General features: G+C 34.7%; 1 protein-coding gene across 2 annotated transcripts in view; it reads right to left on the reverse strand.

Annotated features, from left to right (window-relative positions):
• Nucleotides 1-24,607, reverse strand: part of LOC136833429 (Na(+)/citrate cotransporter-like) — a 59,796-nt gene that overhangs the window by 11,841 nt on the left and 23,348 nt on the right. Inside the window, exons 2-3 of one of the 2 annotated variants that reach the window (XM_067095574.1) lie at nucleotides 16,865-17,196; nucleotides 13,528-13,777 (exon numbers count right to left, since the gene is read on the reverse strand). In XM_067095574.1, coding sequence (XP_066951675.1) covers nucleotides 13,528-13,777; nucleotides 16,865-16,966 — 352 coding nt within the window. In that variant the 5' untranslated portion in view covers nucleotides 16,967-17,196. The remainder of the gene's footprint in view (nucleotides 1-13,527; nucleotides 13,778-16,864; nucleotides 17,197-24,607) is intronic. The other variant, XM_067095575.1, reaches the window with a different exon arrangement.

Below are 24,607 nucleotides of genomic sequence, written 5' to 3' on the forward strand. Positions count from 1 at the left end.
CTTGTTTACCCATGTAGGCAAGATCACACCTGTGCAGCGTCCTTAAAACCTATGCATTTTACACGTTTTTTTAAATAACTGGATCAATTTTCTAAATTCCTTGGCTGATATTCATAATTTTTAACAAACTCTTCCTTGTCCGTGTCCAGTTTATGAGATGACTGTATCCACTAACACGCACTGCTCACCTAATCATATCTCATACATAATAGTATGCTGTTACGTTCTCGTCCCAATGATTTTCCGGTTTGACCAGTACAATGTTATCGCATGACTTACAAGGGACAAGGGATCTGATATACAGAGCGTTTAGTAATGTCGGGAGGGATCGTTATATATTCTTGTTCTACCTCAGTATTGTTCTTTTATACTACATTAACTCCAAAGTTCTGAAGAGATGGGGAATATCTTTGAAATTATTGCTATTTGGTAGTACAATCCGCTTAGTTCGTTGCGTCTTTTTATCATAAAAAGTCTTGCCAAACGCAATACACTGTTTAATACATACCCAGGATGTTTTCATTTATCTCTTGTATTCATAATTATTTATATTTCATTATCAAAACTATTAAGGGCTACATAGACGTAGTGTTCTTAGAACATGGACGTGCAAACTGAATTCTTTATTTTATTGCTTTTCACAGAATAAAACGGCACGCGGGCATAAATTCTGTCAAGTTTCCAGTGCGCACTTATTTAAAGCCTTTACTACTTCCGTGTATCAGACAATCCAAAGATGGTGGGCCTTCGCCATTTTCCATTTCAATACTGGATTTACTATTGACGCCAGTACATTGAACTAACCATGGGAAGTGTATACATTTTAGTTACCTAGACAAATACATATTATATCGTCAACATTCTGATACATACTAGACTGCGTTGAATAATCTTGTTTAATATTTTGTTTTTAAGATTCCATATAAGAATTGTTTAAAGCCGCAGAAAGGGTTACCGCTACACATATCAAGATTCTCAGTGCAAAATTGCCCGTCGAGTTATAATTTACATCCTCTTACACATATTTTAATCAATTCTATTATAGTGTGCTTGGTATCTAACAGAAACTCTAAATCGCACACTTAAATATGAAGAATCTTCACAATTTCCGAATAATCCTGTCTAACCACGAAGAAGAAAACGTGAGAACATGCTTTTATATGTATAGAAAGACAAATCCAGTTGGTATTAATAGCTGAAGGATATCGACCGACATATAATGATGGTCCTGCCTTAATAAAAGTAAACTTAGTTCTCCGATTGGAAGCTCTTTGCTGAGTGAGTCGGTAGAGCTGCGGACTGTCACTCGATGGGCCGGAGTTCAATTCCCCGGCCGGCTGATGAAGAGTTAGAGGAATTTATTTCTGGTGACAGAAATTCATTTCTCTCTATAATGTGGTCCAGATTCCACAATAAGCTGTAGGTCCCGTTGCTAAGTAGCCAATTGGTTCTTTTAGCCACGTAAAATAAGTCTAATCCTTCGGGCCAGCCCTAGGAGAGCTGTTAATCAGCTCAGTGGTCTGGTAAAACTAATGTATACTTGACTTAACTTCTCCGATTGGAAGGTAGGATGCAATTCGCTTCATTCTATCTACTGTATATAGGAACAGTGCATGTAAATCATTCATATATATTCACATACATAGCAGAAAGAGAAAATTATGAAACGTTCCTTTAAGCTGGAATCATGGAATTCATGAATTACTGGACAGTATCAGATCCAGGATGAAGCTGGTTATGGACAGGTTCCAAAGTTTTATTCTATGTACGTCCAATTTGCTAATTTGTATCTACGTAATGCTTATGCATGGATGTGACAATATACGAAAACTTATTCCCGATTTAGTGTAATTATTGTTTGTATTGTGAATTATTTGCTCTAATAAATAAGACAAAAGTATGAAGCATTCTTATTTCCCTTTCCGTTTGAACAAATCGTGATATACACAAACAGAGGAAGTTATGGGCGGAGGGTTGAGTTAAGTATACCTTAGTTTTACCAGACCACTGAGCTGATTAACAGCTCTCCTAGGGCTGGCCCGAAGGATTAGACTTATTTAACGTGGCTAAGAACCAATTAGTTACTTAGCAACGGGACCTACAGCTTATTGTGGAATCCGAACCACATTATAGCGAGAAATGAATTTCTATCATCAGAAATAAATTCCTCTAGCTGTTCATTAGCCGGCCGGAGAGTTGAACTCTGGCCTAGCGGGTGCGAGGCCACAACTCTACCGACTCGCCCAACGAAGAGCTATTGTGGGCGGAGGGGATCTGCACCATGTCAACTATGAAAGGATTTTGTCATTTGGAAAAGTATAGTGACACTGCCAGTGAGGACGTAACACAATCAAGGGAACTGTCTAGAAAATATGAAAAATTCCAACACTCCAAATGTCTCAAAAAAAAAAAAAAAAAAAAGAAACTGGTGGTAGGCATTAATGAATTGAAGTGATAAAAATATACAAGTGATTAAACCTGACAAATCTAGTGCAACTGCAATTATGATTAAGAGTGATTACACAGAAAGACAGAAATTCTTTTCAGTGAGGAAATCATATACAAAGAACTAAACAGAAATCCCAGAGAAAATTATATACAAAGAACTAAACAGAAATCCCAGAGACGGTGTGAAGAGTTATTTTAATAAAAACAAGTAAAAACGCGCCGAAGTTTCTTCAGAGCAATCAGTTTTTCTGTACAGCGTATAATGTTGTATGAAAATCTCAGCCACGGCCCATGGAACTATAACGTTGCCAGACGCATGATCATGACTAACTTGAAGCTTAAATAAAATAAAAACTTCTTAGGCTAGAGGGCTGCAATTCGGCATGTTTGGTGACTGGAGGGTGGATGATTAACATATCAATATGCAGCCCTCTAGCCTAAATGGTGTTTAAGATCTAAGGATGGACAGAGACAATCCGGACAGAAAAAGTGCGGACAGAAAAGTGGAAAGACAAAGCCATCTCAACAGTTAACTTTCACAGAACACTAAAAAGTTAAAGAACTATTAAAAGGAAATGAAAACCTGATCAGAAGATTTTATGTGACCTCACTATTGTTACCGTACTTCCTTGGAATAATGAAAATTCAAAAAAAATTTCCGCTAAGCCAGTTATCAGCTCTGTTGGTTCCAGTTCATAAAAGTTAGCAAAATACCTTGTCGATATTCTTAACCCACTGACTGGTGCCATTTCTACTGCTTATATAAACACAATGCTTATGTAAAGATCAATGTACTGTAGACTTGATGAATAAATAAAAAAGGATTGTGAGTTTTGATGTTATATTATTATTCACAAAAGTACCTATTGAAGATCAGTTAGAATTTTTAACTGATACCTTAGAGAACAGACCATTGAATATATAATTTTCCACGAACATTTTAATAGCAATGATTAAAATACTCGTAAGTGACTGCAAATTAGATTCAACGGGAAATTTTGCCATAAAAATTTTGGTATGGCTCGGGGCAACCATTCATCTACAGTTACAATCAATTTGAATATGGAATTTTTGAAAGCAAAATGTTAACAAAACCAAGTATATGGAGAACATAACACATATTTGGCCAGGGAACAAAAATGCAAATACTCTCTTTGGTAAACTAAATGAATTGGTCCCATCAATTAAGTCCACTATGGAAATGGAAAATGACGATATCCTACCATCTTTGTTTTGTCTAATTTAGAGAAATAGTAATGGGTTTAAATATAGTGTGTATTGAAAACATACCAATATTTCTGCCTGCGTGCATTTTTATTTGGTAAAAGCAATAAAGTAAAGAAATCAGTTTTCACATGCATGTTTCAAGAGAACTACATGTATATAGCCCTGAGAATTTTGATACTGAAATATATATAATTAAGAATACAGGCAAGAAATTAAAATGACCTGAACTTGTATTAGCGGCAAAAAAGGACTTTTTATGATAACAACAGAGACGCATACATAACAAAACCTGCTTGTACTACCATCTAGCTATAAGTGCAAAGATATTCCCAGCTCCTGTAGAACTTTGGAGTTAATGAAGCCTATAAGAACAACAATACAATGAAACAATGCTAATAATGATCTCTCCCGACAATTCTAACAATGTGCATATCATACGTAAATCACGTGACAACGTTCATTTTGGTCAAACCGGAAAATCAGTGGAAAAGAGAATAGGAGTGTGAAAAAATGTATATGCACGGTGAACACTGCAATTTTTGTTCATTAAGTGGAAACAATCATCCCATTAATATGACGGGCAAAAAAGACTATTTCCATAATGCACTGGAAATAGACGTTACTGAGTCCAGTTATGCTAAGGAAAGTCTTCAAAAGAATATGAATATTACCCAAGGAATGCATAAACTCGATCCATAATTTCCATAAGAAATATGTTTAATGTATTGATTTTAAGGAAATCATTTGACATGCGACAAAAGTAAAGGTGCGAGACTGTCTGCCTATATAAACAGAATCTGTAAAGAGAGATTTGACCTTATCAGTGAGCTTGCTGCTCCATCCCTTTTTATTTTTCCACTAATTTAGTGTAAATATTTTTTTTTCAACCGACTGCGTGTTCTCTTGTACTGTCAGTCTAGCATATATATTGCAGACTTCTATGACTATGAATTTGCCCTCTTGAAAATGCCTTGGAAATACTGAAAACAAAACTGGTCAGGACTTATACCAAATATTTTATTTTCCCCTGTGGTACATCTACATCAAGTATTCTGCTTATTTCAAGTATTCTACTTATTTCAATACATATATATATATATATATATATATATATATATATATATATATATATACATATATATATATATATATATATATATATATATATATATATATATATATATATATATATATACAGTACAACCCCCATACCTCAACACTAATCTGTTCCAGAAGAAGCGTCGAGATGCAATTCAGTCGAGATCTGAATAAATTTTTTCCCTAAGAAATAACTGAAAATGGATTAATCCGTTCTTGACCACAGTTATTACCCTAACCTTGCCTTTTTATACAAAACATTATACATAAATTACAATTAGATAAGTTCAGAGTTAAATAACATATCATATTCGTTACACTTTTCTATTTTTAAATGTATGTTTAAAAAAACTGCCCTACGTCCAGTGGGGCCGTATTACGGATGGGAGACCAAGCGCCGTAGGCTAGGCTAGGTACTGTACTGTACTGTACTGGATATGCACAAAAATTGTTGCTCATAATAAAACATTGAGAAACAAGCCTAATTATTACAAGTAAATTAATAAAATATTGAAAATATGCCAAATTATGTCTTATCACAAACTTACGAAAAGTTGCTTAGATACGCTGGCAGTTTGCCTTGCAGCCATTTGCCATGAGTGGATGTAAACACGCCACAGCACTGGCCTGGTGGCCTGTTGCAGTAACAAATGTTGTTTACATATTTCTGGTAAATTTCATACAGAGTCTACTGGAATACTGTACGTATATTACTCTCACAATAAGATACACAATCCTTTATCCAAAATCCTCGGGGTCAGATGTGTTTCGGTTTTTGGAATTTTTCGGATTTCGGAACTGTGGGGTCAGGAGCATAATCAAATATCACTACTGCATTAAAAACATATTTTTTCCCTTTTTCATATTTTCTTTTCATTATAGTTATTCATTCATTATAATTACTATTATTTATATAAATATAACGTTAAATGAATGTGAGATAATTAAGATCACCAATAATAAAATAGTGGGACAATTAAGACCATATGTACACTAGCACATTTTTTCAACAAAAACATTCCGTAAAACGCAAAAATATACGTGATAAAAATAATCGTAATTAACTTGTAAATTTTAACGATAAGTAAGACTATAAAATACATTTCATCATATTGATCTTGGAGAGGGTTATTCGTCTTTGTCACTAACGTCGTTATCAGTTTGCCGTTGTAAATTTGAGGACGGTCCGGGAACAGGATTCGCAAGTGATGACACATCACGACGACAGATTGTGTGGAATTTTTATTACCACTATATTAAAGATAAAATTATTGTTAAATTTTTGCTTTCGTAAAGAAATAATTACAGTAAAAATCGTTTATGGCGAATTCCAGGGGGCTGTCGTCTGCAATTCGTTTTAGGCATCATTCGTTTCAAGAGGAAATAACTTGAAATGATTGGATAACCTCCCTTATTTTGATACAGAGTGAAATCCAGACGATAAAGTATTGATCCTCCTAAGAACTGGATATGTATTTTAATGTTTAAAACAAAATTAAAGTTGCTTGTAGTTTTTTCTTTATTTAAAACCTTTAAATGAGAAAGTAACACAGTAAATTTAGAACATTTTTGTTACACATTACATGAAAAAAAAAACAAGCACGAAGCGGTTAGAAAAACCAGTTTTCACTCTAAAGAGTCAGTTACGGACTTCTGTACTAAGGAGGAAGTGATGCATTTCTGAAAAAAGATGTTTGTTTGTTTAACAATAAAATTATCACTTCTTTACAACGTTCATTTATTTGAATTGGGACCGGGGGAATTCACTTTCATTCGTTATAAGCCTGAATTCGTTACAAGCCTGTGCGTTATAAATGAACTTTACTGTATATAAAGCAAATTACTGAGTAATTTTTGCCATCAACAGTCAAATACTTACGATCATGGCAACGTTCAATCTTAGTGACGTACCCACAATTTGTGATCGAAATGTCTATAAATAAAACAGAAGTAGAGGGCTGTCATTGGCTAACAGCTCACCATGGCAACCAGCCAGCCAATTAGGTTTTAGCTGTATTCTGCCTGAGAAAGAATGTTCTGCTAATGTGACGCTGTCGATGACGTAAGTGGGTGATTTAAAAACATTACGTAGTTTTTAATAGTGTATGTATTTTACTAATTACATGAGGAATAGAATGAATCCTTCTCATTACTTTGAGTGCAAAATAGTTGTTTCACATACACAGTGTGTGCATATGCGCTAATACTTATTGGTTAAAGAGAATTAAATTAGCATTATCTTTTCCCGAGAGAGAGAGAGAGAGAGAGAGAGAGAGAGAGAGAGAGAGAGAGTTCGTCTCATTAGTCTCCCGAGGAATGTTAATCCATTTCTGCTTCCTGTTTCCACGCGACTGACAACAACAAAATGTATATATATATATATTTTTGTCCTCCAAAGAAGTATTACCTGTACTATACATTTTTAAAACATTATGAACACATACACAGCGCGTGCATATGTGCTAATACCCAATACCCAATGGTTAAAGAGACTCAAATTAGCAGTATCTTTTCCTGAGAGAGAGAGAGAGAGAGAGAGAGAGAGAGAGAGAGAGAGAGAGAGAGAGAGAGAGATTATCTAGGATTCTAAGGCTTGGCAGATGTATAATTATTTTATTATCTTGGGATTTTTGTTAATCTTGGGATTTTCTAAAGTCAATTCTTGGGATTTCGTAAGAAAAATAATCTGAATAGCAGCACACACCCAAATGACACAAGTCAGCCTTTAGCACGCCAAACCACCAACCTTATAAATTGACGCTCACTCTCAAAATGTTTTAATAATAATAATAATAATAATAATAATAATAATAATAATAATAATAATAATAATAATAATATACTAATAATAAGGTAACATGATAAAAATAATTATCGGCGGTATCCACACAGTTGCTGAAGTAGAAAAAAATAGAATCCATAATAACGGTAATGACAGTAATTATATGGAGAATAATAGAAAAAAATGATAACAATAAATACAGATTGCAGACGATTAATTTCCATCTGGGGACCTTAGGTGATTACAGAAGTCAGATCCAGAAGGCTAAATACGAATATTGAAAATAACAAGAAACGTAGAATAATAATAATAATAATAATAATAATAATAATAATAATAATAATAATAATAATGATGATGATGATGACAGATTCTGGAGATGAGACTTCACAATTGCAAAAATAGAGAATAAGACATTTAAGGAACAGACGCCTCATTATCCAATCTTTCCCACAATTTAGATCTTCTTCTTGCCTCGCTGCTTAGGATGCTTTGTATGAGCGAATTGCTGCTGTTTCTCAGTCGGGTGATCAGACTGGACACTGTTCGCCTCACAATGATTTTCAAATTATCCAGGCGGTTTTCTATGAACATCTGCGTGGCTGAGTGATAGCGAGTAGTGTTTGTGAGGCGTCTCAGAATGTCATTGTGAACAACAGTGTTACGTCTCATGGATTCTCGGGTATAATTCGTCTAAAGGGAACACTCATATATACTGTTTCTCGGTGACAGAAGGCAAACCTCCTTGCAATCATGTTGTCAGTTGCACATAGTTTATGACGCCTCTGTTCTATGTCTGCCGTATCTTTTAGATCGTCCGTGATAATGTGGCCCAAATACGGAAATTCATGAACGAATTCCAGACGATGATTTCCGAGGAAAACGTGGTTCTGCAATATGCTTAAGCGATCTCGGGAGCAGTGACATACACTGGGTCTTGTTTCGTTGTATAGGATATTAAATTCCTCTGCATATTGGCGGCAGGTGTCGATGAGTCGCTGGAGACCTTGCACTGATGGAGAAATCAGAACCATATCGTCGGCGTAACAGAGGCTGTTTATTGTTGTTTCGTTGATAGTGCATCCGATTGGGAGTGAGATCAGTTTGACATTCAGGACATCTGTGTATGTGTTAACAGGTATGGAGAGAGAATGCCCCCTTACCGGCGTCCGTTTAGGGAGCCGAAGGTTATGACAGTACGTTACCTCACTTCACACAGAATTGCTTTGTGGAGAACCAACAACATAAAATGACAATGAGATATAGAGGTGTGCCTCGTTTGTGCAGCTTCAGGTAGTTTACTCTGTCAAATGCTTTTCTCACATCTACAAAACTTAGGAAAACAGGAGAGGCTGATGATAGGTAATAGTTCAGCAATTCTTTCAGGACGTAGATGCAGGTGTCGGTTGAGTGGTTTGCTTTAAAGCCAAACTGGTTGTCAGTAGTGTGTAGAAAGGGAAGAAGTCTCACTAGAAGAACAGACCCAAGTATTCTCGACGCAATTGTAGTAACTGCAATCAGGCGATAATTGCCAGGGTCAGCTGCATCCTTTAACTTGTTTTTTATTAATGGTATTAAGTGAACTAAGAGTAGCGAATCTGGGAGAAACTGGTGAAATATGCACGCATTGAATAGAGCAGCTAGCAAAACGTAAATTATCGGATGGCAGAATTTGAAAGCTTCAGCAGGCAGACTGTCGCAGCCGGGCGATTTATTATTAGGTAGGTTGTTTATGGCATTGCTGATGTTACCTGGCGTAATAAGCTCGGCGAAATGAAACTGAATATTATCAGTAAGGAGGTTACTTACATCCCTGCGAGAGTCTTGATCGTTTATTCAATTCAGGATAGTGCTGAAGTAGTCGCCCCACATTCTTGCGATAGCCTCGTCACCGACGGCTTCTCCTACTCTCTGTGATAGCTTTTTAGGTTTGGGATTTAGGGATTGAATGTCCTTCCAGAGACGGGGGTAATCGCCAGATTCTAATTTTCTAGACATTGCATCAGCTCTTAGAGTCTTTTCATTCAGTCTGCAATGCTTAAGGGCAAGTTTGAACTGTGCTCTCGCCTGCCTCATTAGCAGTGCAAAGTGTCCTTTCCTCTGGCTACCATTTTGCCTCCACAGTAGAAACATTTCTTGTGAATGTGTACAGAGATCCTTAACCAAGTCATTCCATCCAGGTATATGACAAGAGTTGCCTTGACGAGATCTAAAGGTATCCCTGCCGGGGCAAGGATAGCGGAAATTATATTCGAATAGAATTCTTTCAGATCTCTCCTGTGATGATCGTTTCTACATTTTGGGTTAGTGCACAGTAAGGCGTCTGCCGGTTGCGCTATTGACCGCAGCCTGGTTTCCGTGGTTTCCCTAAAGGGTCTGGTTTTCTGTTGGTTTTTAAAATCCCAGTTAACAGCAGGTGGGTGATCAGTTAGGGGGTTCACGGTGGGGAGGGTACTCAATGACACCTGTAATGGGCTTTGATCATAGGCCATTGCAAGATCGTAGCAAATGTTGCAGATCACAATAGAATAACGAGGAGGGAGGGTGGAGCAGCACACTGCTAATTCGGAGAGTGTGATTTTGACAGAAGCGAGAAAGTTCGTTATAAAATTGTTTTGTGTGTTGAGAATTAAGGTCCCCAATTATACAAATAATGATCAGCAGTAGAATCGTGAATAATGCTGTGTAACTCACCTAGGATCATGCAGTATTGATCAAAATTACTGTTCTTTTCCCAGGGCATATAAACATTATTTATTAGGATCTTAGAGTCCCCAACTGTCACTTGAAGCCCCAGCAATCTATCAATCCTATAGGTCAACACATTCACCATATTGTCTAGCGATCTGTGCCACAGGAAAGAAAGGCCCCCTTTTGGGGACCAGCTACGATATGATCTGTAACTTGCATTGATGAGGTCGAGAAAGCTCTCAAGTCTTCATGCACTGAATCGAAGATGGCAAGGTCATGAGGCCAGAGGAGTATTTCTTGTAATGCAACGATGCCTTTGAAGTTTTTCCAGAACATGTTTGGGGGGAATGTTCCGCTTGAGGCCAAAAATATTCCAAGAGATTATATCTAGTGTATCCATGGCAATTCACGAAGATGGGAAATGAATGAGTTGATCATCTGGGTGGATGGGGGGTTAGCCAGCGGGGGTGGGCATTCATGCACCTGAACCCCTACTTGGGGTGTCAGTAAATTCCCCTGGGGGAGGTTGGTCCCGGATTAGGTTGTATCTTGAGACTTTTATATTAGGACCGAAATTCTTGCCTTTAAGAACATCGAGGTGTTGAAATAGGCAGGTAATCCTGTAGGCCACTTACTGTATGTTTAATTATGTATGAGTTCTTGGGAGATAAGAGGGTTGGAGTCCGTGAGAAACATGACTCCCTCTACTATGGCGTCTAGCTTCACCGAAGAGCGTAAATTGTGAATCACAACGTGACATCTCTTCTCAGGTTTCGGGCGAGGTGATTCACGAATGTTGGGCTTCAGTTCAGCGGACGATCTATCTTCCACCGGAGGCACTGGGGAGAGAGAGGAGGTTGGAGATTCGTCGGTCCTCTCCAATGGGTCTACAGGTGATCTGGGCTTTTCATCCGAGGGAGAGAGGGCAGTTCCCTCATGGGAGGGTACGGCTATCTCGACTTCGAGTCGCACCCTCGCTTCTCTCGTGTTGTTGGGAGGTGAGGAAATAATAGATGCCTCATTCGAAGGAGTCTGGTGTCTTGCTGTGCGATTGTCTAATGATTTCTGCACTCCTTTGATCACATCCCATGTCGAATGATTCCTGTAATCCTTTGATCACGTCCCAGATCTGTGAAAATTTGTCTTGTGCTTCCTCAATTTTTTCTGAGGTTTTGTCAATTTTTTCTGAGAGGGATTTTGCTTTTAGAAAGGCATTTTCTGCCGTATGGTACACTGCAGGTAGGCTTAGATCGGCAGGCCCCTTTGGAGGAAGATTGTAAGGGTCATTGGCGTAGATTTCCACCGAGCAGGTCCTTAGCCACTTAGTGCTATATGATACTTTCTTGAGAGAGGATAAGCTTTTCATGGTTTCTGGTATCAGGTCTTTGCATTTTATATATGCAGCATTAATTTCTTCGTCGGAGAAGGCTGCACTGACCGATTGTATAGTAGACTTGACATCGGAATGGTTCGACTTGGTATTGTAGAAAGTAAGACAATTGCTCGCGAGTACAGAACTTGTGTGTGGGGCACAGGTATTGTTAGGTGCCAGGGTCACTGGCACGACGGTTGGAAGTTGGTCAGGTGACATTTTTGTGGTGAAGGGAGGGCCAAGCACTAACACTTACACAGCATTCTATTACCCATTTCCCAGGGTCAATAGGCTTCGAGAAGTTGAAACTTGAAAATTTTGAAGGCACTGATTGGGCCAGAATGCAGATTAATATACCTGCAATTACACAACACTATCCGGCTTACGCGCCAGCTATTACGTAGAGACACTATTAACATTGCCTTCTATGAGAGGTATAATCACCAAGAGAGAAAACCCTTTATTTTTTGGTAAAAAAACGCGAGAGAGACCTCCAACACGTCTCTCTCTCTCTCTCTCTCTCTCTCTCTCTCTCTCTGTTTTTAGCATTTTGGATAAAGGGTTATGTACTTGATTGTATTTCATGCATAGAATCATACATATGTTCCCTACAAAATCACTTTAAAACATCTTTCAATAAATGTTATGATACTAAAATTGTTTTTCCACAAAACATCCTTGCAAAATAGGGGTGTGTCGTTTGCACGTGCATCTTCTACAACAATAACAGGGTACTTACTGCCTCCAAAACACTATCACCAGCAATCTGTTTTTCATTTATCCATACTAACAACAATTTTTCTATTTCATCTATTATGGGAGGCCTCTATTTTGTCAAACTCGTAACCCCCTTAGCAACACTAGTACTTTTTATTGCCTCTTTGTGCTTTAAAAATGTACTTATGGTGGATCTTGGTAGCTTAAACTGAGACGCTAAATCAGTTAGGCTACATGAATGCCTCTTTCATACTTTTCAATAATCTCATTTTTTAAGTTCAACTGTGGTTCTTTCCATTTTCCTTTTCTGTTTGTCTGCAATTACTTTCTTCGGACCCATGTTACTGTCAAAATAAAGTACAAAAAGCCACAAAAACTAAGGAAATAGATCAAAACACTTGAAGCACAGCTGAGCGCAGTTTAAACAACATATGGGAACAATGCCAACTAGCACCAACTGACCGAAACACAATACACTTTCTCTACAAAAATTACTTGGTTTATTGGATCAGATTCAGTTTTTTTCGTTCGAGCTCCAAAGCAAAATTTACTCAAAATTTCAGTAGAAATCTGATTATGTCGAGTTCTGATACGGTCGAGAACCGGTTCTACTGTATATATATAAATATATATATATATATATATATATATATATATATATATATATATATATATATATATATATATATATATATATATATATATATATGTGTGTGTGTGTGTGTGTGTGTGTGTATATATATATATATATATATATATATATATATATATATATATATAGAGAGAGAGAGAGAGAGAGAGAGAGAGAGAGAGAGAGAGAGAGAGAGAGAGAGAGAGAGAGAGTTTGAATGATTTGGAGTATTAAGGATTACAAGTAACTGCATATATGAATATACTATTTTAGAGTAATTTATTGCTAGGAAAAATAAATTAACTTGAAGAACTGGGGAACAAATTTAGTTATTGTAATATTTTTGTTTGTTTACTTTTTTTTTTTATTTAGAAAAGGCATTCACACGAATTAGTGCATGTTTCTGAGTGTACATGAACACAGACACCAAAGGTTTGTATCACTGAAAATAGAAGTATTTTGGCCATTTAATTCCGAAATGGAAAATATCTTGTTTCAATACATAAAAAGAAAATAATACAATTACAGAATCAGTAAGACATGCAGCATGAGAATTCTTACCCAAATAAAAGATTGCAAAAAGAGCGATCCTTTTGTGCAAGTTGCAATGCTCAGCTGCAACAGCAATCATCATTCCTCCGATGTACATCATGATGTTCTCCTTCATGTACAACTGAGTGACTTCCCCAGTTGGAAGGATACCCAGGAAGGGGAAAGCAAACACAGGGATGAGCGCTGTTACCGGCAGTGGAAAAGTCTCCGTCATCCAGAAGATGGCCATCATGATCATGACGTAGCCGCATTTGGCCTCCTGAGAGAAGAGATTTTGGAAACTGGTTGGTTATCAGAATCTAAGCTTTAGCATGCTTCTTGCAATTCTGTATGATTTAAAAACATTTTTTTAATAAAAGGGCACAGAGAAAGAGAGAGAGAGAGAGAGATGATCAAAAACATTTTCGTTATACACTGAGTAACTACAAATTTAACATCAGTTTTAAATAACTAAAACCTAGAGTCATGAGTGCATTTGGCCTTATCAGCAATCTCAGGTTTAAATCAGGCCAGCTGAGTTTTTCTGAGGAAGATGTTATTACACAGATGTGTTGTAAGCTTCAAGCTTTGCTGTCAATGAACCTAGATTTAGCCACCAAGTACGTCAGCCAATAAGAGAGTGCCCTTGCTTTAACGTGCTTGTACACCAGTTGCCTTACCAGTCTCACAGTCTCACCTGCAAGTCTGGTCAACCACTTGCCATTACTTCTCTGTCTAAGTGTCATATCAAGACAGGTCAAGTCCTGAGAATAAAGTTAGTTCTTTCTCGAAGTCTGTGTATGACTTTCCCTACACAAGTGACATTAGACTGACATGGTAAACCAATATGTTTCTAGCAAAACATCCTAACTAACTGACAAATTATGACCACTCCACCAACAAAAGAGGCCACTAATGGACTACACATACTGCTTCTCTCTCGTGAGAGAATAAGGTCGTCCCCCACTACCTTGGAAGAGACAGAATTGTTTTTGCATCAACACTGACAATTCATGGACTAACTGTAGCCATCCTAACGATAAAAAAAAACACTAATAGGCCAGGATCATGCTCAAAACAGACACAAGAAAGTTGTCCTGGACTCTGTTATAGAACAATCAACCAATAGAAATCTCAGCCTTCAGGTTTCTTCAACAGGTAACTAACTCCAGCCAAAAGAAGGTACAGCACTTTCAAAAGAGAAGACTTCTTGCTATATACCTGAGTACCAAACCATTCAGACACCTACTCAAAGGTACAATCCTCACAATCCTGATGAACCATCACCACTCCTACATCCAAAAATCAGGATGTGTACTCTGCCCACCAACAATATCAACTTTTGGCCAGATTTGGGTGTACCACTTGCCAGATACCCGGCAGTAAAAATCCAGTAGCAGATGCACTATCTGGAATAGAAATCAGTGGAGTCCAATACACAACTTTAGAGATACCAAAGCAAAGGCCTATCACACTTCCATAGTAAACCTACATTAGGAAGACATCCCTTTCAGCGACACATGATGTGATGTCCTCGACCCCTTGAACCAACAGCCTTCAAGAAGTAGGTCTTTAACTTCATCCACGAACTCTCCCACCCCTCTGGAAGGACAATGGCCAAGTTAGTGAAAGAAATTCATCTGGCATGGGGCAAATAGGACCATGAAATCATGGGACAAGCAGTGCCTCAAGTGCCAAACATTAAAATAAACTGACACAGAATATGGCATCAAAGAATTTCCACAATGCAGATGATGATCTAGTCATTTGTACGTTGAAATAGTGAGACCCTTACCCCCATCTAAGGGATTCAGATACATCTTCACAACAATAAAGCAATCTGCATGGTGGCCAGAGGCAATACCGATGTCAGAAGGAATGGCACATGCCTGTACTGAGGCACCCCTTCACAGCTAGGTCAGCTGTTTTGGTGTTTCCAGTGATCTGAAAGGGGACTGGCATTCGTTTCCAAGATATGGACCTCCTAACCTAATTCGTAGGTTCGAACATCCACCACACCATGTACATGTACAAATATGAAATATAAAACGAAATATAACTATGCAATTATCTGTCTTTATGTCTTTTGAGGGGAAGTGCTGGAAGTTTCAGTATTTACTGATGAACCCAGGTTTAGTCAAAAGGTTCAGCAATTAACTGCCCTTTTAGCTGATTTACTGTCATCCTTAACTGTCACTTCACAAGCCTTCAAAATTTAAATGATGCCCTTCCACTCTTGCATTACCCAGATCTTCTGACATGGGATGCTGCAAGAGCAAGAGTCCGTGCCAGCACAAGAATGGCTTAATCTAGAGCAACAACAAACAAACAAAAATTTCTTCATTATGCACAGCAAATCCTCAAAACATTCACTTCATCTGTGTAGGACACCATTCTTTTCAAGCAGCATCTCTATTTGCATCTATCATTTCAAGATTTTCTAGCTCATTAACTTTAATTCTTGATATTTAACTCTCCCTTATTACCCTTTCATTTCTCTTTACAGTACTTGCTGAAAATCACATCAATAATTTCATCAGCTTCTACTTTTCTTTGCTCCCCCAAACCTCTTTCAAGGAAAGTGAATCATTCAGACTATCCAAATGTATCAACAACTTTGCTGTCTCCTTATTTATCATATTCCCATGTATTCAGATCCACCGGCAAATCCACAAACCAGGCCAGACAGAGGACAGATTTAAACTCCTCAGGATATTTTCCTTGTCCGTCCTTTTTATCTTATCTTTTTTCATTCATGAACTAGGCACATTACTTCAAAATCTCAACAGTGTCTACTACAACACCAAATTTCACTACACAAATTTTACTCTTTCACACATCCTTAAAATCTTTCTGACACTCCTGTTTTTATCACATTTGTACATCTACCTGCTTAGCAGGAAACCGGGGCATTGGAATTAAGATTATTATTATTATCATTATTCAAAAGATGGACTCTATTCATATGGAACAAGACATGGGGGACACTGACTTGAAATTCAAGCTTCTAAAGAATATGGTGTTCGTAAGAAAGAAGTAACAGAAGGTGGTGGGAAAACAGGGCGAAATGCTATGTAAAACTGAAAATAAACTTTGCAGTTTTACAAACAACATTTTATCCATAAAAATGTCCATACAGAAACTACCAATGTTAATGTTATTAGCTTTTATTTTGCAATATATGCATATATACTATAAGACCAAAATTAAGACTAAAAAATAAATGACTTTCTTTAAGGCAAATATCTACTAAATTCATTAGGAATGTCATTACAATTTTAAAGTGATTTGCACAGTAAGAGTATCTTAATCAACAGGCTTATATTCATTCAGACAAAGCAGGTAACAACAGAAGAACAATACTTACATCTGTCGCAGAAACTATGGGTAAGATGGCGACGATGATGGGAGATAATATGAGAAGGAAAGTTCTCCAATACATCTTGAGTATAGTGCAGGGTGGCAACATTTTGTATTTTGCTGAGCTCCAGCCTTCCTTCAATAATTTCAGGTGATTTTGCAGACAGGCTGCAAAAAGAGGTTCTCACGGTAGAGCAAAGCTTTTCCAGCTGTCACAAATGTCTTTCTTGTTATCCTGTATTCCTATCGAGAAATATGCTCGTGGAGTATATCATCAACATTCAAATTCTCCTTTTTTTTCTGTGATTTGGTTCGTCCCTACTCCCTAATTTCCAAAACCTAAAAAGTAAAATGAAATGATAGTGATAGTTGTGACAATATTATTCTTTATCTAAATAGCTGTATTCACGTCAATGAAAAAACATTTCTGAACACACACACACACACAACAGTCGATCTCTGACGAGCAACAAACGAATGAGGAAATTTTCTTAAAAAAAAAAAAAAAAAAAAAAAAAAATGCTTTGCACCTTTTGGCGTAAGTAATTCATTAGGTACAGAGTAACCGGCTAACTGCAGAAGATAGCAGGCAAGTCTGAGAGAGGCTCAGCAAGTGGCAACCTTTTCCCAGATGTCTTGCTGGGAACCGGGACAGTGAAGTCTCTTGTAATACACTTCTCAAAGCCTCAAATGAGTGCATATAATATATATATATATATATATATATATATATATATATATATATATATATATATATATATATATATATATATATATATATATATATATAAAATCTATCTGTAATAACTAGAGTTAACCTAACTTCTAACATACATGAAGAAATAAAATTAAATATATATATATATATATATATATATATATATATATATAAAGATATGTATATATATATATCTGTATATAATATAGAGTTAACCTATAATATATATATAAGAAATATAAAATTATATATATATATATATATGTATATATATATATATATATATATATATATATATATATATATATATATATATATATATATATATATATATATATATATATATAAAATTAAAGGAAAGAGAAAACTGGAGTGCTGTGAGGCCTTTCTTGACTTGTCTTTATTTAGCAGACTGAAGAAATATAAAAATAAGTTTACGAAGAAAGCTCATATAAATGACAGATGGGGATTACGAGGAAAAAAAAAGTCCTTGGAAACCAACGCAACTGAAGAATTAGTAGAAGTGCCAAAATATGGTTAAATATTTAAGAGATTTTACAAAGGATCAGGATCAACCGTTCAGAAACAGGGACAGGACAATTAACAGATTATACAAGGAGGTGATTGACCACCAAAAAGTGCTATAAAAGTACAAGTCAATAATTCTAATTTTTTGTAAACAATAACAACTTTTATTGATACATTCATAACGTTCCATATATTTTTTATATTCAGTTATATATATATATATATATATATATATATATATATATATATATATATATATATATATATATATATATATAAAGTATATATATAAGTATATATACATTACTGTGTATCTGCAATTGGAGTAAAGGTGACTTTAAATACACTATGTGTATATATATATATATATATATATATATATATATATATATATATATATATATATATATATATATATATATATTATATATATATCTATAGATATAGAGAGAGAGAGAGAGAGAGAGAGAGAGAGAGAGAGAGAGAGAGAGAGAGAGAGAGAGAGAGAGAGAGAGAGAGAGAGACAAAATCAACGAAGGAAAGAGAAACACTGGGGTGCTGCGAGGCCTTTCGACACTTACTGTCCGTCCTTTACTTAGCAGACTGAAGAAATATAAAAGTAAGTTTACAAAGAAAGCTCATATAAATGACAGATGGGGATTACAAAGGAAAAAATATGTACCTGGAATCCAACGCAATTGAAGAATCAGTATTGCTGGCTCAAGATCATATAAACTTTCGAAGTATATTACCAAGCTCTTGTCCCCGTCACTTGGAACTATCTCCGATTCTCATGTATATAATTGTCTAGATTTAGTTGATAAATTAAACAAAATCACTTTTTGCCCCACTGATAGTTTCGTTAGTTTTGATGTTTGTTCTCTTTTTACTAAAGTCCCTATAGATTCTATTTTAGAGTATCTTAGCAATGAACTAATCCATCATGAATTACCTCTACCTGTAAGTCTATTATTTCACTCACTAGGTTGTGCATTTGTTATTGTAAGTTTATATTCGATGGTGCATTTTACCAACAAATATTTGGTATGGCAATGGGCAACCCTTTATCCCCAGTCCTCTCAAACTTGCATATGGAATTCTTTGAAAAACAATATTTACCTAATATCATTTACACTCCTTTAAAAGTGGTATAGGTATGTTGACGATATTTTAGCTGTTTTGCCTGCTGGTATTGATGTAAATGATTTACTCTCTAATTTGAATAACCAGGTACCATCCATTAAGTTCAGAATTAAAAAAAAAGACAAATGCCTCCCTTTCTTGGATGTTTTAATACATAGAGAACCATTTCAATGGAAATTCAGTATTTATAGGAAACCAACCAACAACTTAACTTACGTCCATTTTTATTCAGGCCATCACCGTAATATCAAAATATCAATTTTTTCCTCTATGTTTTTACAAGCTTTGGGCATTGTCAGTCCCCAGTATTTGGATTAAGAAATTGAATACATAAGAAAAATAGGGACAGATTTATGTTACCCTTCACATATAGTAGATATTTGTTATAATAAAGCCCACAAAAAGTTTTATAGTGAAAGTAACATGGAGAAAGAAACCCCTAAGAACATTCTTAGCTTGCCTTATTTTAATGGTTTTGAAAACATAAAATCATTGTTAAATTCTTTTAATGTCAACCTCGTTTTTCCTATAATAACACACTAAAAGGAATGTTAATAAAAACAGCCCTAAAGAAAACAAAAATATATAAAATTCCATGTTTGGACTGCCCCTCTTTTTATATTGGCCAGTCTAGCAAAGATTTAGATGTACGTATTATTAAGCAACATATGTATTCAGTCAAAATTGGACAAACATCCAATGATATATTCATTCATTTAAGTGAAAACTCTCTCAGGATAAACTGGACTGAAAGTTCAGTGATTGCCAGATCGAAAGATTTCTCATCAAGAAATCTTTTGGAGTCCACTGTTATACAACTTACTTCCAGCTGCAATTTTAAACTTTGCCGTGGCATGTATTATTAGGGCCCCTGTATTGGAAAAATGTTCAAGAATGACCTACAAGATAAAATCACTGACTTAATTACAAATTAGTTACCTTATATATATTTTCTATGTATTCGTATGTTTAATATACTTTTTATCTGCAAAAATGTTCATCTTGCAAAAATTGTTATTGTTTACAAAAACAAAGAGAATTATATTGTTGTACTAACATTTTTTGGCTGTCAGTAACCTCCTTGTATAATCTTTTAATTGTCCTGCCCTTGCTTCTGAACAGTTAATCCTAATCCTTTGTAAAACCTCTTAAATATTTAACCCTGTTTTGGCAGTTCTGCTAATCCTATGATTGTGTTGGATTCCAGGTACATATTTTTTCCTTTGTAATCCCCATCTATCATTTATATGAGCTTTCTTTGTAAATATACTTTTATATTTCTTCAGTCTGCTAAGTAAAGGATGACAGTCAAAAGGCCTCGCAGCACTCCAGTATTTCTCTTTCCTTCGTGGATTTTGTCTTTATTTATATATTCATCACGTTCCATATTTTTGTGATTCAGTTACACACACACACACACACACATATATATATATACACATATATATGAATAATTATATATATATATATATATATATATATATATATATATATATATATATATATATATATATATATATATATATATATATTAAATGTAAGTATATGTACAAGTGACTTTTAATATGTAAGTATATATATATATATATATATATATATATATATATATATATACATACAATATACACATATACAGTATATATATCTACATATATATATAATATATACATATATATATATATATATATATATATATATATATATATATATATATATATATATATATATATATATATATATATATATATCCCACCAAGGTGGAGGCAGGTGAGAACCAATGGAAAACGCATGTACAAGGGTGGAGGAAGGAAACCAACTGATATCAGCATTTTTCTTTATTCCGACCCTTCGTTATTATACCTTATTACAGCATTTGGGAGTCTTGATATATAGTCTACGTTTTCTATTATTGTCTTTCCCAATGTTACTCGTCTCCCTTTCTTATTACTGAAGGTTGGTTGGCGGTTTTAGCTGCGAAACATTTTTATAACTGTGAAGTTTTTAAACTTTTACTTTTTTAAGATTTTTAGCATTTTATTAACAGATTCCCAGCGACTGTAATATGGTATAATTAGGAGAGATCGGAATGAAGAAAAATGCTGAAATTAGCTTGTTTCCTTCCTTCACCCTTGTATGGCTACTTTCCATTGGTCCTCGCCTACCTACACCTTGGTCGGGTTTTATATATATATATATATATATATATATATATATATATATATATATATATATATATATATATATATATATATATATATATATATATATATATATATATATATATATATATAAATATATATATAATATATATATATATATATATATATATATATATATATATATATATATATATATATATATATATATATATATATATATATATATATATACACACACACACACAGTCAACCCTCGTTAAGACGGATTTATATGGGGGCCAGGGTGTCCGTCTTAGCCGATAGTCCGGTTTAACCAGTGATATCTATATATATACCTATAAATACCCATAAATATACTGTATTTCATTATTTTTATAAAGAGTATGGATAATAAACCAATGTAGAAACGTTTGAATTAAAGCTCATGGTAAAAGATGAAAAATGAAGAATAAAACATGATAAAAATTATAGAATTCAGCCGCACATGCAGATGCCCAGGCCGAGACATAAATGCATAATTGTTAAGTAAAGTGAAGTGGTCTCCAAAATGAAGAATAAGACTTTTTTTCCTTTTTTCATGTTTTTTTTTAAATTTTAGTTATTTATTCATTATAGTTTATTATTATCTATGTTAACATACTTTAAATAAATGTGAGATGTTTAAGATCATCAGTAATAAAATAGTGAGACAATTAAGTCCACAAGTTCACTAACACATTTTGTTTTCAACAAAAACATTCTGTAAAATGCAAAAATATACATGATCAAAATGATTGTAATTCAACTTGTGAATTTTAACGATAAGTAAGACTATAAAACACATTTCATCATATGGATCTTGGAGACGGTTGTTTTTTTATTGCTACTGTCATCTGTTTGCAGTCGTAAATCTGAGGACGGTCCGGGAATAGGATTCGCAAGTGATGACACATCACCACAACAGACTGTTGTGGGATTTTCATACCACTATATAAAGTTAAAATTATTGTTGAATTCATGTTTTCATGAAGAAAAAATTATATAAAGCAAATTACTGAGTAATTCTTGCCATCAGCAGTCACATAATCACGATCATGGCAACGTTCAAACTTAGTGCCGTCACGACATGTGTCTATAAATAGAACAGAAGTAGAGGGCTGTCATTGGCTAGCAGATCTCCATGGCAACCAGCCAGCCAATCAGGTTTTAGCTGTATTCTGTCTGAGAAAGAACTTTTGCTCAGAGAAGCTGACGTCGACATAAGTGCGCGTGTTTTGAATACAAAATGAAGTTTTTAATAGTGTAGGTGTTTTACTGGTTACATGAAGAATAGAATGAATTCCTACTTATTACTTTGAATACAAAGTTGTTGGTTCAGAGATTCCTCAGCAAAAAAATATTTATATAAATTTTTTTTGCTTCAGAAGATATTTACTAAAGCTGCGTTGACACACCTTTAAAACAAAATTCTTCTCTCTATTCTCTCGAGGATAGAATTACGCTGCATACAGGGAACTGACAATTCTCTCTCTCTCTCTCTCTCTCTCTTATGTCATTTGCCACACAAACACAAGTATTGTTCAGTAACTCTGCTTTTGTCTTCGTAAAGTTTACCTCTGTCATGTCTTTTCTTTCCTAAAAAAACATACAAAGCATTGTACTGTAGCTACCAGTCGGGCAGCAGATAGGTAAACTGTTAATGCTCAATCACTGGCTTCGATACTTCCTACCGTTCCAGACAATAGCGTTTCTTAATGACGGTACGCACCGTGAGCGTGTTAAATTGGTTATAAGTTAAAAGCATCTCAGTTCAGTACAGTATAAATACAGAACAGTAGCCTATATATGAAATAAAAATATAAATGAAAAGTTTTTTATTTACCTTTGGTAAATAAAAAGGAAAGTGGTACATGACGAGCAGAGGAACAGTAACAATAAATCTTAAATCGCAGTCGAACATTACATATTTTAAATCAGCTAGCCCTCTTCGGTGTCTGTCTTATCAGATGTCCAGGTTAATGAGGTCAGGCTTAACGAGGGTCGACTGTGTGTATATATATATATATATATATATATATATATATATATATATATATATATATATATATATATATAAAAATATATATGCTTCAAAAATCACAGTAGATGCACGTGACTTCAGTGTATAAGCGAATCCCACTGGAAAATGACGGGCAGAAGTTCAGTACCAAGCGCTTTCACGTGCGTTGATAAACTTGAAAGCACTTGGTACTGAACTTCTGCCTGTCTTTTTCCTGTGGGATTCGCTTATATATATATATATATATATATATATGTGTGTGTGTGTGTGTGTGTGTGTGTGTATATATGTTTATATGTATGTATATATGTATATATATGTATGTATATATACAGAAAAAGTGCTGAACTTAACCCTTTTCCTTCGTTCACCCTTGTATTGATAACTGCACCTTGGTTGGGTTTTATACATACACACACACACACACACACACACACATATATATATATATATATATATATATATATATATATATATATATATATATATATATATATATATATATATATATATATATATCTACATATATATATATATATATATATACAGTACATTATATATATTATATATGCATGTATTTGTCTATATATATATTATATATATATATAATATATCTGTATATATATATATATATATATATAATATAATATAATATATCTGTATATATATTTATAAAACCCGACAAAGGTACAGTTATCAATACAAGGGTGGACGAAGGAAACAGGGCAAGTTCAGCACTTTTCTTTCTTCCGACCTTTCGTAATAATACTTTACTACATCTCTGAATCAGTTAATAAACACAATACATTAAAAAAACGATGTTAAAAAAATGTTAAATTGCTAAAAAATCATACAAAAATAAAAAGTAAAAAATTCATGTTAATAATACTATTCAAGAACTAAGAACGCCGACTAACCTTCAGTAATTAGAAAGGAAGGCCGAGTGACATCGGGAAAGACAAAAATACAAAACGTTTATTAAATAAAGTTGGATGGAGGACGTGTGGTTTTTTTTTTAGATTGGGTTACTAACTGTTTAATAATAATAAAAAAAAAAGACTCAAGGACTGGTAGTTCTTGAGGATTTTGTGTTTGGACTATAATGTAAAAATCATTCGAATATTTGGAGCCAAGCAAAAGTCTGTAAAACTTATATCTAAATGG

The sequence above is a fragment of the Macrobrachium rosenbergii genome, chromosome 51, assembly GCF_040412425.1.
Source record: "Macrobrachium rosenbergii isolate ZJJX-2024 chromosome 51, ASM4041242v1, whole genome shotgun sequence".
In the NCBI taxonomy this organism is placed as follows: domain Eukaryota; kingdom Metazoa; phylum Arthropoda; class Malacostraca; order Decapoda; family Palaemonidae; genus Macrobrachium; species Macrobrachium rosenbergii.